General features: G+C 45.2%; 1 protein-coding gene and 2 long non-coding RNA genes across 15 annotated transcripts; all 3 read right to left on the reverse strand.

Annotated features, from left to right (window-relative positions):
• On the reverse strand, nt 1-2,923 carry LOC148001946 (uncharacterized). 4 transcript variants are annotated; one of them, XR_015634454.1, is made up of 4 exons: nt 2,484-2,923; nt 1,635-1,763; nt 512-663; nt 1-370 (listed from the first exon to the last, which is right to left on the reverse strand). It is a non-coding gene; the product is annotated as an uncharacterized LOC148001946 (long non-coding RNA). The 4 variants fall into 4 exon arrangements; XR_015634455.1 differs by lacking the exon at nt 2,484-2,923 and adding an exon at nt 737-922 and having other exon boundaries at nt 512-660; nt 1,635-2,452; XR_015634456.1 differs by lacking the exon at nt 2,484-2,923 and having other exon boundaries at nt 512-660; nt 1,635-2,461.
• A 350-nt stretch (nt 2,924-3,273) lies between these two features.
• LOC148001947 (uncharacterized) lies at nt 3,274-11,050 on the reverse strand. Of its 10 annotated transcripts, XR_015634418.1 has the most exons (9): nt 10,885-11,050; nt 9,760-9,911; nt 9,549-9,613; nt 8,236-8,775; nt 7,655-7,737; nt 7,108-7,338; nt 6,259-6,387; nt 5,138-5,289; nt 3,274-4,996 (listed from the first exon to the last, which is right to left on the reverse strand). XR_015634418.1 is itself a non-coding variant. In XM_087579595.1 (4 exons), exons 1-4 carry the CDS (start codon nt 10,926-10,928, stop codon nt 8,360-8,362), a joined length of 300 nt encoding a protein of 99 aa, XP_087435721.1. In that variant the 5' UTR covers nt 10,929-11,033; the 3' UTR covers nt 7,898-8,359. The 10 variants fall into 10 exon arrangements, 3 of the variants coding, with proteins under 3 accessions (XP_087435721.1, XP_087435720.1, XP_087435719.1); XR_015634421.1 differs by lacking the exons at nt 7,655-7,737; nt 8,236-8,775; nt 9,549-9,613; nt 9,760-9,911; nt 10,885-11,050 and having other exon boundaries at nt 3,276-4,996; nt 5,138-5,286; XR_015634419.1 differs by lacking the exons at nt 3,274-4,996; nt 5,138-5,289; nt 6,259-6,387; ... (1 more) ...; nt 7,655-7,737; nt 10,885-11,050 and adding an exon at nt 9,985-10,185 and having other exon boundaries at nt 7,898-8,594.
• Nucleotides 11,051-12,543: 1,493 nt separating this feature from the next.
• Nucleotides 12,544-16,613, reverse strand: LOC148001948 (uncharacterized). The gene is made up of 5 exons (XR_015634463.1): nt 16,383-16,613; nt 15,534-15,662; nt 14,409-14,560; nt 14,198-14,262; nt 12,544-13,240 (listed from the first exon to the last, which is right to left on the reverse strand). It is a non-coding gene; the product is annotated as an uncharacterized LOC148001948 (long non-coding RNA).
• Between the last annotated feature and the right edge of the window lie 342 nt (nt 16,614-16,955).

Below are 16,955 nucleotides of genomic sequence, written 5' to 3' on the forward strand. Positions count from 1 at the left end.
CTCTAGCTTCCTGTTCTTTTTACTTTCTTTCCTCTTTCTCTTCCTCAGTCTCTCTGTCTGTATCTTCTTCTACAGCTATTAGTTGCTGTCCAATTTTGTGCACTGACCCTGAACCATATATCAACCTTATTTTCTCTGCAACTTACAACAACTCTCTCAGTGACTTAGCTGAATCCTTCAAGTTTCTGTAACTTTTTCTTTATATCTTTTTTTTTTACTTTAGCCAAATTGGTGGGGCACTTTATAGCCCCTCAGAGACCCACCCTTGGAGCCTGGCAGCAGACCTGGAGCACTCCCTACCTTTAGGCGTAATGAATCCAACAGGCAGAAGTGAGGGCCTTCTATCCATGTCTGGAACATTCTTTCTGGCCTCCAGTAGGTGAGAAAACAAGAGAATCTTGAGAATAGAGATCTACTGAAGAGGGCAAACAGCATTTAGTCACACAGCTAAAACAGGAGGCTCTCTTGGGACAAAAAGGCCATTGTACAAACAAGCACAAGCTTTGCTCACCTTTTGAGAGGCAGCAGATCTTGTCTGAGTCCTGGGGCTTGACCTCGGGAAGTAGGTACTGGACTGGGGTATGCTTAGGGATGGCGCCATTTGGCAGGGGCTCCCCATCATCTTGGCAGACATAGCAGTAGAGAGAGTGGAGGATGTCCCTACTAGGATAGAGAGATGGTTAGAACCTGGGTGCTAGATGCCAGGTGGCTGACAAAAGAATCGTAACCAGTTCACCTGGGGCGTATTTTGACCACAGGGGCAGGAACTGGCTGCTGTAGAATAGGATCAAAGGCACTCTCCATGTTAATGATGACCAACGAGAAAAGTAATCTAATGCCGGAGACTGACTCCTCCCTTGGAATAAGGCCAGCAGATAAGGCAGGCTTCTTTAAAGAACTTCTCTTAATGAGTGCTCTCCTTCTGTGAGGAAATGTCTGTAATTCCTTTCTTGTTCTTGTTTAAAACACTATGTTTTAAAAATTAACCTTGGCTATCAACCAACACAGCGCCACTAGAGCGGGGTTCACAAAATTAAGTTTCTTATTAAGCATTAAGGGGACCAAGTAAAACTCTTCGGCGAACAAAGCAAACAGTTTCATAATTTTAAACACAGTCATCAGTCCAAGATTTCAAACATAGTCATTTGTCCAAAGTCCAAAAACGAAACAAAAGCCAAAAAGATACTAGACAGTACCAAAAAAAAAAAAAGAAAAAAAAAAACCAAACCAGATAAACAAGACCAAGACAAAGCATCCTATAACCAATTTCCACAGATGTTCAAAGAAAATTAGGACACAAAGAAGACAATTCTAACAGTCAAACAAGCAACAGACAGACTCGCCGCACGGCTTCGGTGTCAAACTGAAACCAAAAGTTCAGTGGATCCGGCTCTCTCCTTTCTCCTCTAACCCAAAACCACGTATCCTTCTGATACGGGCTGAGCCCCGAAAACCGGGCTCCAAACACCCTTGGAACGTCTTCCAGGGCTGTGGGGGAGAAGTCCGAGCTCGTCAGCTCCTTCTCTGGCCCGCCCAAATACAAACGGTCTAGACCCAAGCCAAGAAACTAAGCATTTACAGAACAAGTCACAAAGCAAGACTAGACAGGACAAGACAAACGCTGGCCAGCTTACCTCCCGGTGGGTGGTCGGTGGTCTCTGGGTAGAGGATCTCCCATCCCGGACGAGCCCCCAAATGAAAGACCCTCAGAGAGAATCTTCCCTCAGGAGGGAGATCTTCGAGCCCAAGTCTGAGTCCACAGGCTGCAATCAGCAAGAGGATTTTTATTGACCAAGATACACAGATATCTGTGGGCGTCTCAGTCAATTCAGAAGACTGACGCGCCTAGCAGAACCAAGGATGGGCTTTTTATAGGGTTCTGGGAAGCAGAAGCAAGCATACAGAAGCAGATGCATGGTTACAGGGGTCAGCCCGGGGGCAAGTTCTCTATAGTGTGTTCTTGGAACATAATGGCTGACTCGGCCTCCCACCAGGGTGTGGGACCTCTCCCGGGGCTTTCTACATTTCTTTCTCATTGTCAGGCAGGCGCTCAACCACAATCATCCTGTCGCTAGGCTCTCCACACATATCCTGCATGGCAGCCGCTGTGTACTCGGTGTTCTGACCTTTCCCTGAACCAGTCTTCCTAAATATAGCCTTGTAAAATGGCATTACTACTGCTAGGCTGGGGTCTTTCTGTTACTGCTATTAGGCTGGGGTCCTTCATTCCCCTCTTCTTCTACTAAGTAATTCTAATCTTAGAATTCTGATATCAAGATGTATTAACATATGTAATGTTATATCATTTGTAATAGAAATTAAGCCTATCTCTATATTTTTCTCGATGGAACCCAGGGCAAACATGAAATTCTTGTTTTTAAAGCACACTCTTTAAGTGAGCATTATAACAGTCTCTCAGTCACTTATCTGATGTGTAAGTCTAGGGAGCCTTTTGAAGATCTGAGTGTCCCTCTAGCTCTCACCTCTCAGCCCCAACAGCTAGTATGCAGCTGGTGAGGGCTGAGAATTGACGGCTGTCAGGGTGGTCAGCAGCACCAGGTACGATCCTTTTTATCGAGTGTCTGGGCTCCGTGTCATTGTATGTAGCTACAGTCTCCGACCTGGAACTGATGAGATGTCTCGGGGGTCCCCGGGCATAGGCTGCTGTCAGCTGTGAGCAGATTTCTTTCTGTATCACCTGTAGGTCTTTTAGCCTGGCATATAAAATCATTATTACTATGGCATGCTGGTTCAGTAACATCATCTAACACAGTCAGGTGAGCTGAGGCCCCATATAAGATCTCAAAGGGGGTAACGCTGAATCTGGAAGGGGTATTTTTTTTTTGCTCTGAGGAGAGCAAGTGGGAAGGAGTGTCACTCAGTCTGGGCCAGTCTCCATGGTCAATTTAATTTGGTCAGGGTCTCTTTTAGAGTTTTATTTATTTATTTTACCTGTCTTGAACTTTGAGGTCTGTAAATATAATGTAATTTTTAATCGACCTCTAAATACTTGGCCACACCCTGGCTTACCTTGGCAACAAAAGTAGGGCCGTTGTCTGCTTGATGATTGTAGAGGCCGTCTCTCATTTGGTGAGAAAAGCTTCTATCTGTTCCTGAAAAAGTATCTACAAGCACTATTTTTCTGGTTTTATGTCAGTGAAATTTACTTTGACTTTTTATTAAACTCTCTAGGTCTCTTTGCCCTGTTTGCTTGTTAAGCATTTACTACTGACATACCATACATATATATATATATATATATATATTTTTTTTCTCTCTGGCTAAAATCTTAAAGTCTATTATATATATCTTAGCTATTTGGACAAACTTTTTATCTCTTAAATGAGTCCATTTCTGTATTTGGCAAAATGAGTCTTTTCTTTGTTCTCTGGGGAGTATAGCTTTCCCTCAAGTGTGCCATTGTCCTTTTTCTTTTAAGCAATTTGGGCCTTTTCTAAGTGAGGCCATCCCTTAGTCCGATCCTAGTTCTAAGTGGCTGTATCTTGTAGGCCTGTAACCAGGATAGGCTCCTGCCTAGCCATTTTTCGAGCCACTTTATCTGCCACTGAATCTCTTCTTTCCTGATATTCTCAGCAATGAATAGTACTCACAGTTGTTGGCTTCACCAGGGCATCCAAGAGATGGCAAAGGCATCTGTCACACTGATGTGTGCTGGGGGGATAGAAGTTCAGCCATCCCAGATGACATCGTGTTGTCTACCATGGCAGCACCCACTTATCTGTGACCTTCATTCATGAGGAGAACTGTTCCCGTCTGTGGACAAGGTCCTCGGCTTTCAGCAGGGGTCAATCAGCCAGTCGCAGACCACCCATGGGCTTCTGCCAGGGCTTGACACTCGTGTTGTGGTGGCTCCAGGTCAGGATTGGGCAGCAAGGTGACCAGATTGTCCCCAACCGGTGGAGAATCTAGTCCATGGCAGCTGACCAGTGGTCCCATCTTTTGGGACGTTCTATTCAAAGGCAAAACATCAGCCACTCTATCACAGTTTAAGTCCTGGATTGGGTGATAATTGTCAGAGTCCGGCTGGCAGGAATGATATGTTCCAGGCAGAACGGCACTAAGACACAAACACATCTCTCAGCATCAGGTACTGGTGCACTGAGACAGGTCTTAAGCTCCACATATACAGTCTGTAGATATGTATACACATGGGCTCACCCAGCCATTTTAGCCCACGCAAGCCATTTTGGAGAGCAAATTTTTCATGAGCAAGGGATAGGGGCAGTCAGGGATGACCATGAGCTAGTGGGTGGGTTAACCGGCCCACACCAAGGTCCACTGTTCTTCGGGCAGTCCATAAGTATTGTTCGTTGTCAGTAGCCCCTTGTACTCAAGGTCTTTGGTTATTGGCCCACTGGGGGGGGCGGCATAGGAGCACGGCGCATTGGGTCCCTGTATCCACACTTCCCTTCTATCTCTGTATATAGCCAGCACTCTAGGACCAAGAAGCTCTCCAGTGGTCCCTCTTGTTCTTTCTTGACCTTTCTCTGACCCACTGTCCCTTTTTTTTCGTATTAGGCACACTGATCTTTAGCCAGGTACTATCTTCTTAGGTTCTCTAACTACTGTGGCCGGAATATGTTTTTCTCTTGTCTCTTTTTTTTTCTCTAGCTTCCTGTTCTTTTTACTTTCTTTCCTCTTTCTCTTCCTCAGTCTCTCTGTCTGTATCTTCTTCTACAGCTATTAGTTGCTGTCCAATTTTGTGCACTGACCCTGAACCATATATCAACCTTATTTTCTCTGCAACTTACAACAACTCTCTCAGTGACTTAGCTGAATCCTTCAAGTTTCTGTAACTTTTTCTTTATATCTTTTTTTTTTACTTTAGCCAAATTGGTGGGGCACTTTATAGCCCCTCAGAGACCCACCCTTGGAGCCTGGCAGCAGACCTGGAGCACTCCCTACCTTTAGGCGTAATGAATCCAACAGGCAGAAGTGAGGGCCTTCTATCCATGTCTGGAACATTCTTTCTGGCCTCCAGTAGGTGAGAAAACAAGAGAATCTTGAGAATAGAGATCTACTGAAGAGGGCAAACAGCATTTAGTCACACAGCTAAAACAGGAGGCTCTCTTGGGACAAAAAGGCCATTGTACAAACAAGCACAAGCTTTGCTCACCTTTTGAGAGGCAGCAGATCTTGTCTGAGTCCTGGGGCTTGACCTCGGGAAGTAGGTACTGGACTGGGGTATGCTTAGGGATGGCGCCATTTGGCAGGGGCTCCCCATCATCTTGGCAGACATAGCAGTAGAGAGAGTGGAGGATGTCCCTACTAGGATAGAGAGATGGTTAGAACCTGGGTGCTAGATGCCAGGTGGCTGACAAAAGAATCGTAACCAGTTCACCTGGGGCATATTTTGACCACAGGGGCAGGAACTGGCTGCTGTGGAATAGGATCAAAGGCACTCTCCATGTTAATGATGACCAACGAGAAAAGTAATCTAATGCCGGAGACTGACTCCTCCCTTGGAATAAGGCCAGCAGATAAGGCAGGCTTCTTTAAAGAACTTCTCTTAATGAGTGCTCTCCTTCTGTGAGGAAATGTCAGTAATTCCTTTCTTGTTCTTGTTTAAAACACTATGTTTTAAAAATTAACCTTGGCTATCAACCAACACAGCGCCACTAGAGCGGGGTTCACAAAATTAAGTTTCTTATTAAGCATTAAGGGGACCAAGTAAAACTCTTCGGCGAACAAAGCAAACAGTTTCATAATTTTAAACACAGTCATCAGTCCAAGATTTCAAACATAGTCATTTGTCCAAAGTCCAAAAACGAAACAAAAGCCAAAAAGATACTAGACAGTACCAAAAAAAAAAAAGAAAAAAAAAAACCAAACCAGATAAACAAGACCAAGACAAAGCATCCTATAACCAATTTCCACAGATGTTCAAAGAAAATTAGGACACAAAGAAGACAATTCTAACAGTCAAACAAGCAACAGATAGACTCGCCACACGGCTTCGGTGTCAAACTGAAACCAAAAGTTCAGTGGATCCGGCTCTCTCCTTTCTCCTCTAACCCAAAACCACGTATCCTTCTGATACGGGCTGAGCCCCGAAAACCGGGCTCCAAACACCCTTGGAACGTCTTCCAGGGCTGTGGGGGAGAAGTCCGAGCTCGTCAGCTCCTTCTCTGGCCCGCCCAAATACAAACGGTCTAGACCCAAGCCAAGAAACTAGCATTTACAGAACAAGTCACAAAGCAAGACAAGACAGGACAAGACAAACGCTGGCCAGCTTACCTCCCGGTGGGTGGTCGGTGGTCTCTGGGTAGAGGATCTCCCATCCCGGACGAGCCCCCAAATGAAAGACCCTCAGAGAGAATCTTCCCTCAGGAGGGAGATCTTCGAGCCCAAGTCTGAGTCCACAGGCTGCAATCAGCAAGAGGATTTTTATTGACCAAGATACACAGATATCTGTGGGCGTCTCAGTCAATTCAGAAGACTGACGCGCCTAGCAGAACCAAGGATGGGCTTTTTATAGGGTTCTGGGAAGCAGAAGCAAGCATACAGAAGCAGATGCATGGTTACAGGGGTCAGCCCGGGGGCAAGTTCTCTATAGTGTGTTCCTGGAACATAATGGCTGACTCGGCCTCCCACCAGGGTGTGGGACCTCTCCCGGGGCTTTCTACATTTCTTTCTCATTGTCAGGCAGGCGCTCAACCACAATCATCCTGTCGCTAGGCTCTCCACACATATCCTGCATGGCAGCCGCTGTGTACTCGGTGTTCTGACCTTTCCCTGAACCAGTCTTCCTAAATATAGCCTTGTAAAATGGCATTACTACTGCTAGGCTGGGGTCTTTCTGTTACTGCTATTAGGCTGGGGTCCTTCATTCCCCTCTTCTTCTACTAAGTAATTCTAATCTTAGAATTCTGATATCAAGATGTATTAACATATGTAATGTTATATCATTTGTAATAGAAATTAAGCCTATCTCTATATTTTTCTCGATGGAACCCAGGGCAAACATGAAATTCTTGTTTTTAAAGCACACTCTTTAAGTGAGCATTATAACAGTCTCTCAGTCACTTATCTGATGTGTAAGTCTAGGGAGCCTTTTGAAGATCTGAGTGTCCCTCTAGCTCTCACCTCTCAGCCCCAACAGCTAGTATGCAGCTGGTGAGGGCTGAGAATTGACGGCTGTCAGGGTGGTCAGCAGCACCAGGTACGATCCTTTTTATCGAGTGTCTGGGCTCCGTGTCATTGTATGTAGCTACAGTCTCCGACCTGGAACTGATGAGATGTCTCGGGGGTCCCCGGGCATAGGCTGCTGTCAGCTGTGAGCAGATTTCTTTCTGTATCACTTGTAGGTCTTTTAGCCTGGCATATAAAATCATTATTACTATGGCATGCTGGTTCAGTAACATCATCTAACACAGTCAGGGGAGCTGAGGCCCCATATAAGATCTCAAAGGGGGTAACGCTGAATCTGGAAGGGGTATTTTTTTTTTGCTCTGAGGAGAGCAAGTGGGAAGGAGTGTCACTCAGTCTGGGCCAGTCTCCATGGTCAATTTAATTTGGTCAGGGTCTCTTTTAGGGTTTTATTTATTTATTTTACCTGTCTTGAACTTTGAGGTCTGTAAATATAATGTAATTTTTAATCGACCTCTAAATACTTGGCCACACCCTGGCTTACCTTGGCAACAAAAGTAGGGCCGTTGTCTGCTTGATGATTGTAGAGGCCGTCTCTCATTTGGTGAGGAAAGCTTCTATCTATTCCTGAAAAAGTATCTACAAGCACTATTTTTCTGGTTTTATGTCAGTGAAATTTACTTTGACTTTTTATTAAACTCTCTAGGTCTCTTTGCCCTGTTTGCTTGTTAAGCATTTACTACTGACATACCATACATATATATATATATATATATTTTTTTTTTTTCTCTCTGGCTAAAATCTTAAAGTCTATTATATATATCTTAGCTATTTGGACAAACTTTTTATCTCTTAAATGAGTCCATTTCTGTATTTGGCAAAATGAGTCTTTTCTTTGTTCTCTGGGGAGTATAGCTTTCCCTCAAGTGTGCCATTGTCCTTTTTCTTTTAAGCAATTTGGGCCTTTTCTAAGTGAGGCCATCCCTTAGTCCGATCCTAGTTCTCAGTGGCTGTATCTTGTAGGCCTGTAACCAGGATAGGCTCCTGCATAGCCATTTTTCGAGCCACTTTATCTGCCACTGAATCTCTTCTTTCCTGATATTCTCAGCAATGAATAGTACTCACAGTTGTTGGCTTCACCAGGGCATCCAAGAGATGGCAAAGGCATCTGTCACACTGATGTGTGCTGGGGGGATAGAAGTTCAGCCATCCCAGATGACATCGTGTTGTCTACCATGGCAGCACCCACTTATCTGTGACCTTCATTCATGAGGAGAACTGTTCCCGTCTGTGGACAAGGTCCTCGGCTTTCAGCAGGGGTCAATCAGCCAGTCGCAGACCACCCATGGGCTTCTGCCAGGGCTTGACACTCGTGTTGTGGTGGCTCCAGGTCAGGATTGGGCAGCAAGGTGACCAGATTGTCCCCAACCGGTGGAGAATCTAGTCCATGGCAGCTGACCAGTGGTCCCATCTTTTGGGACGTTCTATTCAAAGGCAAAACATCAGCCACTCTATCACAGTTTAAGTCCTGGATTGGGTGATAATTGTCAGAGTCCGGCTGGCAGGAATGATGTGTTCCAGGCAGAACGGCACTAAGCCACAAACACATCTCTCAGCATCAGGTACTGGTGCACTGAGAAAGGTCTTAAGCTCCACATATACAGTCTGTAGATATGTATACACATGGGCTCACCCAGCCAATTTAGCCCACGCAAGCCATTTTTGAGAGCAAATTTTTCATGAGCAAGGGATAGGGGCAGTCAGGGATGACCATGAGCTAGTGGGTGGGTTAACCGGCCCACACCAAGGTCCACTGTTCTTCGGGCAGTCCATAAGTATTGTTCGTTGTCAGTAGCCCCTTGTACTCAAGGTCTTTGGTTATTGGCCCACTGGGGGGGCCATAGGAGCACGGCGCATTGGGTCCCTGTATCCACACTTCCCTTCTATCTCTGTATATAGCCAGCACTCTAGGACCAAGAAGCTCTCCAGTGGTCCCTCTTGTTCTTTCTTGACCTTTCTCTGACCCACTGTCCCTTTTTTTTTCGTATTAGGCACACTGATCTTTAGCCAGGTACTATCTTCTTAGGTTCTCTAACTACTGTGGCCGGAATATGTTCTTCTCTTGTCTCTTTTGTTTTCTCTAGCTTCCTGTTCTTTTTACTTTCTTTCCTCTTTCTCTTCCTCAGTCTCTCTGTCTGTATCTTCTTCTACAGCTATTAGTTGCTGTCCAATTTTGTGCACTGACCCTGAACCATATATCAACCTTATTTTCTCTGCAACTTACAATAACTCTCTCAGTGACTTAGCTGAATCCTTCAAGTTTCTGTAACTTTTTCTTTATATCTTTTTTTTTTACTTTAGCCAAATTGGTGGGGCACTTTATAGCCCCTCAGAGACCCACTCTTGGAGCCTGGCAGCAGACCTGGAGCACTCCCTACCTTTAGGCGTAATGAATCCAACAGGCAGAAGTGAGGGCCTTCTATCCATGTCTGGAACATTCTTTCTGGCCTCCAGTAGGTGAGAAAACAAAAGAATCTTGAGAATAGAGATCTACTGAAGAGGGCAAACAGCATTTAGTCACACAGCTAAAACAGGAGGCTCTCTTGGGACAAAAAGGCCATTGTACAAACAAGCACAAGCTTTGCTCACCTTTTGAGAGGCAGCAGATCTTGTCTGAGTCCTGGGGCTTGACCTCGGGAAGTAGGTACTGGACTGGGGTATGCTTAGGGATGGCGCCATTTGGCAGGGGCTCCCCATCATCTTGGCAGACATAGCAGTAGAGAGAGTGGAGGATGTCCCTACTAGGATAGAGAGATGGTTAGAACCTGGGTGCTAGATGCCAGGTGGCTGACAAAAGAATCATAACCAGTTCACCTGGGGCATATTTTGACCACAGGGGCAGGAACTGGCTGCTGTGGAATAGGATCAAAGGCACTCTCCATGTTAATGATGACCAACGAGAAAAGTAATCTAATGCCGGAGACTGACTCCTCCCTTGGTATAAGGCCAGCAGATAAGGCAGGCTTCTTTAAAGAACTTCTCTTAATGAGTGCTCTCCTTCTGTGAGGAAATGTCAGTAATTCCTTTCTTGTTCTTGTTTAAAACACTATGGTTTAAAAATTAACCTTGGCTATCAACCAACACAGCGCCACTAGAGCGGGGTTCACAAAATTAAGTTTCTTATTAAGCATTAAGGGGACCAAGTAAAACTCTTCGGCGAACAAAGCAAACAGTTTCATAATTTTAAACACAGTCATCAGTCCAAGATTTCAAACATAGTCATTTGTCCAAAGTCCAAAAACGAAACAAAAGCCAAAAAGATACTAGACAGTACCAAAAAAAAAAAAAAGAAAAAAAAAAAAACCAAACCAGATAAACAAGACCAAGACAAAGCATCCTATAACCAATTTCCACAGATGTTCAAAGAAAATTAGGACACAAAGAAGACAATTCTAACAGTCAAACAAGCAACAGATAGACTCGCCACACGGCTTCGGTGTCAAACTGAAACCAAAAGTTCAGTGGATCCGGCTCTCTCCTTTCTCCTCTAACCCAAAACCACGTATCCTTCTGATACGGGCTGAGCCCCGAAAACCGGGCTCCAAACACCCTTGGAACGTCTTCCAGGGCTGTGGGGGAGAAGTCCGAGCTCGTCAGCTCCTTCTCTGGCCCGCCCAAATACAAACGGTCTAGACCCAAGCCAAGAAACTAGCATTTACAGAACAAGTCACAAAGCAAGACAAGACAGGACAAGACAAACGCTGGCCAGCTTACCTCCCGGTGGGTGGTCGGTGGTCTCTGGGTAGAGGATCTCCCATCCCGGACGAGCCCCCAAATGAAAGACCCTCAGAGAGAATCTTCCCTCAGGAGGGAGATCTTCGAGCCCAAGTCTGAGTCCACAGGCTGCAATCAGCAAGAGGATTTTTATTGACCAAGATACACAGATATCTGTGGGCGTCTCAGTCAATTCAGAAGACTGACGCGCCTAGCAGAACCAAGGATGGGCTTTTTATAGGGTTCTGGGAAGCAGAAGCAAGCATACAGAAGCAGATGCATGGTTACAGGGGTCAGCCCGGGGGCAAGTTCTCTATAGTGTGTTCTTGGAACATAATGGCTGACTCGGCCTCCCACCAGGGTGTGGGACCTCTCCCGGGGCTTTCTACATTTCTTTCTCATTGTCAGGCAGGCGCTCAACCACAATCATCCTGTCGCTAGGCTCTCCACACATATCCTGCATGGCAGCCGCTGTGTACTCGGTGTTCTGACCTTTCCCTGAACCAGTCTTCCTAAATATAGCCTTGTAAAATGGCATTACTACTGCTAGGCTGGGGTCTTTCTGTTACTGCTATTAGGCTGGGGTCCTTCATTCCCCTCTTCTTCTACTAAGTAATTCTAATCTTAGAATTCTGATATCAAGATGTATTAACATATGTAATGTTATATCATTTGTAATAGAAATTAAGCCTATCTCTATATTTTTCTCGATGGAACCCAGGGCAAACATGAAATTCTTGTTTTTAAAGCACACTCTTTAAGTGAGCATTATAACAGTCTCTCAGTCACTTATCTGATGTGTAAGTCTAGGGAGCCTTTTGAAGATCTGAGTGTCCCTCTAGCTCTCACCTCTCAGCCCCAACAGCTAGTATGCAGCTGGTGAGGGCTGAGAATTGACGGCTGTCAGGGTGGTCAGCAGCACCAGGTACGATCCTTTTTATCGAGTGTCTGGGCTCCGTGTCATTGTATGTAGCTACAGTCTCCGACCTGGAACTGATGAGATGTCTCGGGGGTCCCCGGGCATAGGCTGCTGTCAGCTGTGAGCAGATTTCTTTCTGTATCACTTGTAGGTCTTTTAGCCTGGCATATAAAATCATTATTACTATGGCATGCTGGTTCAGTAACATCATCTAACACAGTCAGGGGAGCTGAGGCCCCATATAAGATCTCAAAGGGGGTAACGCTGAATCTGGAAGGGGTATTTTTTTTTTGCTCTGAGGAGAGCAAGTGGGAAGGAGTGTCACTCAGTCTGGGCCAGTCTCCATGGTCAATTTAATTTGGTCAGGGTCTCTTTTAGGGTTTTATTTATTTATTTTACCTGTCTTGAACTTTGAGGTCTGTAAATATAATGTAATTTTTAATCGACCTCTAAATACTTGGCCACACCCTGGCTTACCTTGGCAACAAAAGTAGGGCCGTTGTCTGCTTGATGATTGTAGAGGCCGTCTCTCATTTGGTGAGGAAAGCTTCTATCTATTCCTGAAAAAGTATCTACAAGCACTATTTTTCTGGTTTTATGTCAGTGAAATTTACTTTGACTTTTTATTAAACTCTCTAGGTCTCTTTGCCCTGTTTGCTTGTTAAGCATTTACTACTGACATACCATACATATATATATATATATATATATATATATATATATATATATATATTTTTTTTCTCTCTGGCTAAAATCTTAAAGTCTATTATATATATCTTAGCTATTTGGACAAACTTTTTATCTCTTAAATGAGTCCATTTCTGTATTTGGCAAAATGAGTCTTTTCTTTGTTCTCTGGGGAGTATAGCTTTCCCTCAAGTGTGCCATTGTCCTTTTTCTTTTAAGCAATTTGGGCCTTTTCTAAGTGAGGCCATCCCTTAGTCCGATCCTAGTTCTCAGTGGCTGTATCTTGTAGGCCTGTAACCAGGATAGGCTCCTGCATAGCCATTTTTCGAGCCACTTTATCTGCCACTGAATCTCTTCTTTCCTGATATTCTCAGCAATGAATAGTACTCACAGTTGTTGGCTTCACCAGGGCATCCAAGAGATGGCAAAGGCATCTGTCACACTGATGTGTGCTGGGGGGATAGAAGTTCAGCCATCCCAGATGACATCGTGTTGTCTACCATGGCAGCACCCACTTATCTGTGACCTTCATTCATGAGGAGAACTGTTCCCGTCTGTGGACAAGGTCCTCGGCTTTCAGCAGGGGTCAATCAGCCAGTCGCAGACCACCCATGGGCTTCTGCCAGGGCTTGACACTCGTGTTGTGGTGGCTCCAGGTCAGGATTGGGCAGCAAGGTGACCAGATTGTCCCCAACCGGTGGAGAATCTAGTCCATGGCAGCTGACCAGTGGTCCCATCTTTTGGGACGTTCTATTCAAAGGCAAAACATCAGCCACTCTATCACAGTTTAAGTCCTGGATTGGGTGATAATTGTCAGAGTCCGGCTGGCAGGAATGATGTGTTCCAGGCAGAACGGCACTAAGCCACAAACACATCTCTCAGCATCAGGTACTGGTGCACTGAGACAGGTCTTAAGCTCCACATATACAGTCTGTAGATATGTATACACATGGGCTCACCCAGCCAATTTAGCCCACGCAAGCCATTTTTGAGAGCAAATTTTTCATGAGCAAGGGATAGGGGCAGTCAGGGATGACCATGAGCTAGTGGGTGGGTTAACCGGCCCACACCAAGGTCCACTGTTCTTCGGGCCGTCCATAAGTATTGTTCGTTGTCAGTAGCCCCTTGTACTCAAGGTCTTCGGTTATTGGCCCACTGGGGGGGGGGGCATAGGAGCACGGCGCATTGGGTCCCTGTATCCACACTTCCCTTCTATCTCTGTATATAGCCAGCACTCTAGGACCAAGAAGCTCTCCAGTGGTCCCTCTTGTTCTTTCTTGACCTTTCTCTGACCCACTGTCCCTTTTTTTTTCGTATTAGGCACACTGATCTTTAGCCAGGTACTATCTTCTTAGGTTCTCTAACTACTGTGGCCGGAATATGTTCTTCTCTTGTCTCTTTTGTTTTCTCTAGCTTCCTGTTCTTTTTACTTTCTTTCCTCTTTCTCTTCCTCAGTCTCTCTGTCTGTATCTTCTTCTACAGCTATTAGTTGCTGTCCAATTTTGTGCACTGACCCTGAACCATATATCAACCTTATTTTCTCTGCAACTTACAATAACTCTCTCAGTGACTTAGCTGAATCCTTCAAGTTTCTGTAACTTTTTCTTTATATCTTTTTTTTTTACTTTAGCCAAATTGGTGGGGCACTTTATAGCCCCTCAGAGACCCACTCTTGGAGCCTGGCAGCAGACCTGGAGCACTCCCTACCTTTAGGCGTAATGAATCCAACAGGCAGAAGTGAGGGCCTTCTATCCATGTCTGGAACATTCTTTCTGGCCTCCAGTAGGTGAGAAAACAAAAGAATCTTGAGAATAGAGATCTACTGAAGAGGGCAAACAGCATTTAGTCACACAGCTAAAACAGGAGGCTCTCTTGGGACAAAAAGGCCATTGTACAAACAAGCACAAGCTTTGCTCACCTTTTGAGAGGCAGCAGATCTTGTCTGAGTCCTGGGGCTTGACCTCGGGAAGTAGGTACTGGACTGGGGTATGCTTAGGGATGGCGCCATTTGGCAGGGGCTCCCCATCATCTTGGCAGACATAGCAGTAGAGAGAGTGGAGGATGTCCCTACTAGGATAGAGAGATGGTTAGAACCTGGGTGCTAGATGCCAGGTGGCTGACAAAAGAATCATAACCAGTTCACCTGGGGCATATTTTGACCACAGGGGCAGGAACTGGCTGCTGTGGAATAGGATCAAAGGCACTCTCCATGTTAATGATGACCAACGAGAAAAGTAATCTAATGCCGGAGACTGACTCCTCCCTTGGAATAAGGCCAGCAGATAAGGCAGGCTTCTTTAAAGAACTTCTCTTAATGAGTGCTCTCCTTCTGTGAGGAAATGTCAGTAATTCCTTTCTTGTTCTTGTTTAAAACACTATGGTTTAAAAATTAACCTTGGCTATCAACCAACACAGCGCCACTAGAGCGGGGTTCACAAAATTAAGTTTCTTATTAAGCATTAAGGGGACCAAGTAAAACTCTTCGGCGAACAAAGCAAACAGTTTCATAATTTTAAACACAGTCATCAGTCCAAGATTTCAAACATAGTCATTTGTCCAAAGTCCAAAAACGAAACAAAAGCCAAAAAGATACTAGACAGTACCAAAAAAAAAAAAAGAAAAAAAAAAAAACCAAACCAGATAAACAAGACCAAGACAAAGCATCCTATAACCAATTTCCACAGATGTTCAAAGAAAATTAGGACACAAAGAAGACAATTCTAACAGTCAAACAAGCAACAGATAGACTCGCCACACGGCTTCGGTGTCAAACTGAAACCAAAAGTTCAGTGGATCCGGCTCTCTCCTTTCTCCTCTAACCCAAAACCACGTATCCTTCTGATACGGGCTGAGCCCCGAAAACCGGGCTCCAAACACCCTTGGAACGTCTTCCAGGGCTGTGGGGGAGAAGTCCGAGCTCGTCAGCTCCTTCTCTGGCCCGCCCAAATACAAACGGTCTAGACCCAAGCCAAGAAACTAAGCATTTACAGAACAAGTCACAAAGCAAGACAAGACAGGACAAGACAAACGCTGGCCAGCTTACCTCCCGGTGGGTGGTCGGTGGTCTCTGGGTAGAGGATCTCCCATCCCGGACGAGCCCCCAAATGAAAGACCCTCAGAGAGAATCTTCCCTCAGGAGGGAGATCTTCGAGCCCAAGTCTGAGTCCACAGGCTGCAATCAGCAAGAGGATTTTTATTGACCAAGATACACAGATATCTGTGGGCGTCTCAGTCAATTCAGAAGACTGACGCGCCTAGCAGAACCAAGGATGGGCTTTTTATAGGGTTCTGGGAAGCAGAAGCAAGCATACAGAAGCAGATGCATGGTTACAGGGGTCAGCCCGGGGGCAAGTTCTCTATAGTGTGTTCTTGGAACATAATGGCTGACTCGGCCTCCCACCAGGGTGTGGGACCTCTCCCGGGGCTTTCTACATTTCTTTCTCATTGTCAGGCAGGCGCTCAACCACAATCATCCTGTCGCTAGGCTCTCCACACATATCCTGCATGGCAGCCGCTGTGTACTCGGTGTTCTTACCTTTCCCTGAACCAGTCTTCCTAAATATAGCCTTGTAAAATGGCATTACTACTGCTAGGCTGGGGTCTTTCTGTTACTGCTATTAGGCTGGGGTCCTTCATTCCCCTCTTCTTCTACTAAGTAATTCTAATCTTAGAATTCTGATATCAAGATGTATTAACATATGTAATGTTATATCATTTGTAATAGAAATTAAGCCTATCTCTATATTTTTCTCGATGGAACCCAGGGCAAACATGAAATTCTTGTTTTTAAAGCACACTCTTTAAGTGAGCATTATAACAGTCTCTCAGTCACTTATCTGATGTGTAAGTCTAGGGAGCCTTTTGAAGATCTGAGTGTCCCTCTAGCTCTCACCTCTCAGCCCCAACAGCTAGTATGCAGCTGGTGAGGGCTGAGAATTGACGGCTGTCAGGGTGGTCAGCAGCACCAGGTACGATCCTTTTTATCGAGTGTCTGGGCTCCGTGTCATTGTATGTAGCTACAGTCTCCGACCTGGAACTGATGAGATGTCTCGGGGGTCCCCGGGCATAGGCTGCTGTCAGCTGTGAGCAGATTTCTTTCTGTATCACCTGTAGGTCTTTTAGCCTGGCATATAAAATCATTATTACTATGGCATGCTGGTTCAGTAACATCATCTAACACAGTCAGGGGAGCTGAGGCCCCATATAAGATCTCAAAGGGGGTAACGCTGAATCTGGAAGGGGTATTTTTTTTTTGCTCTGAGGAGAGCAAGTGGGAAGGAGTGTCACTCAGTCTGGGCCAGTCTCCATGGTCAATTTAATTTGGTCAGGGTCTCTTTTAGAGTTTTATTTATTTATTTTACCTGTCTTGAACTTTGAGGTCTGTAAATATAATGTAATTTTTAATCGACCTCTAAATACTTGGCCACACCCTGGCTTACCTTGGCAACAAAAGTAGGGCCGTTGT

Source organism: Rattus norvegicus, chromosome 12, assembly GCF_021556685.1.
Source record: "Rattus norvegicus strain SHRSP/BbbUtx chromosome 12, alternate assembly SHRSP_T2T, whole genome shotgun sequence".
Lineage (NCBI taxonomy): Eukaryota > Metazoa > Chordata > Mammalia > Rodentia > Muridae > Rattus > Rattus norvegicus.

Bases quoted from the DNA above. Each gene is read 5' to 3' on its own strand.
- LOC148001947 (XM_087579593.1), bottom strand. From the start codon at position 10,052: ATGGAGAGTGCCTTTGATCCTATTCCACAGCAGCCAGTTCCTGCCCCT. The intron at 9,909-9,984 runs GTGAACTGGTTA...CTATCCTAGTAG, and splicing joins GTGGTCAAAATATGCCCCAG to GGACATCCTCCACTCTCTCT. The intron at 9,614-9,759 runs GTGAGCAAAGCT...ACTGGAGGCCAG, and splicing joins GATCTGCTGCCTCTCAAAAG to AAAGAATGTTCCAGACATGG.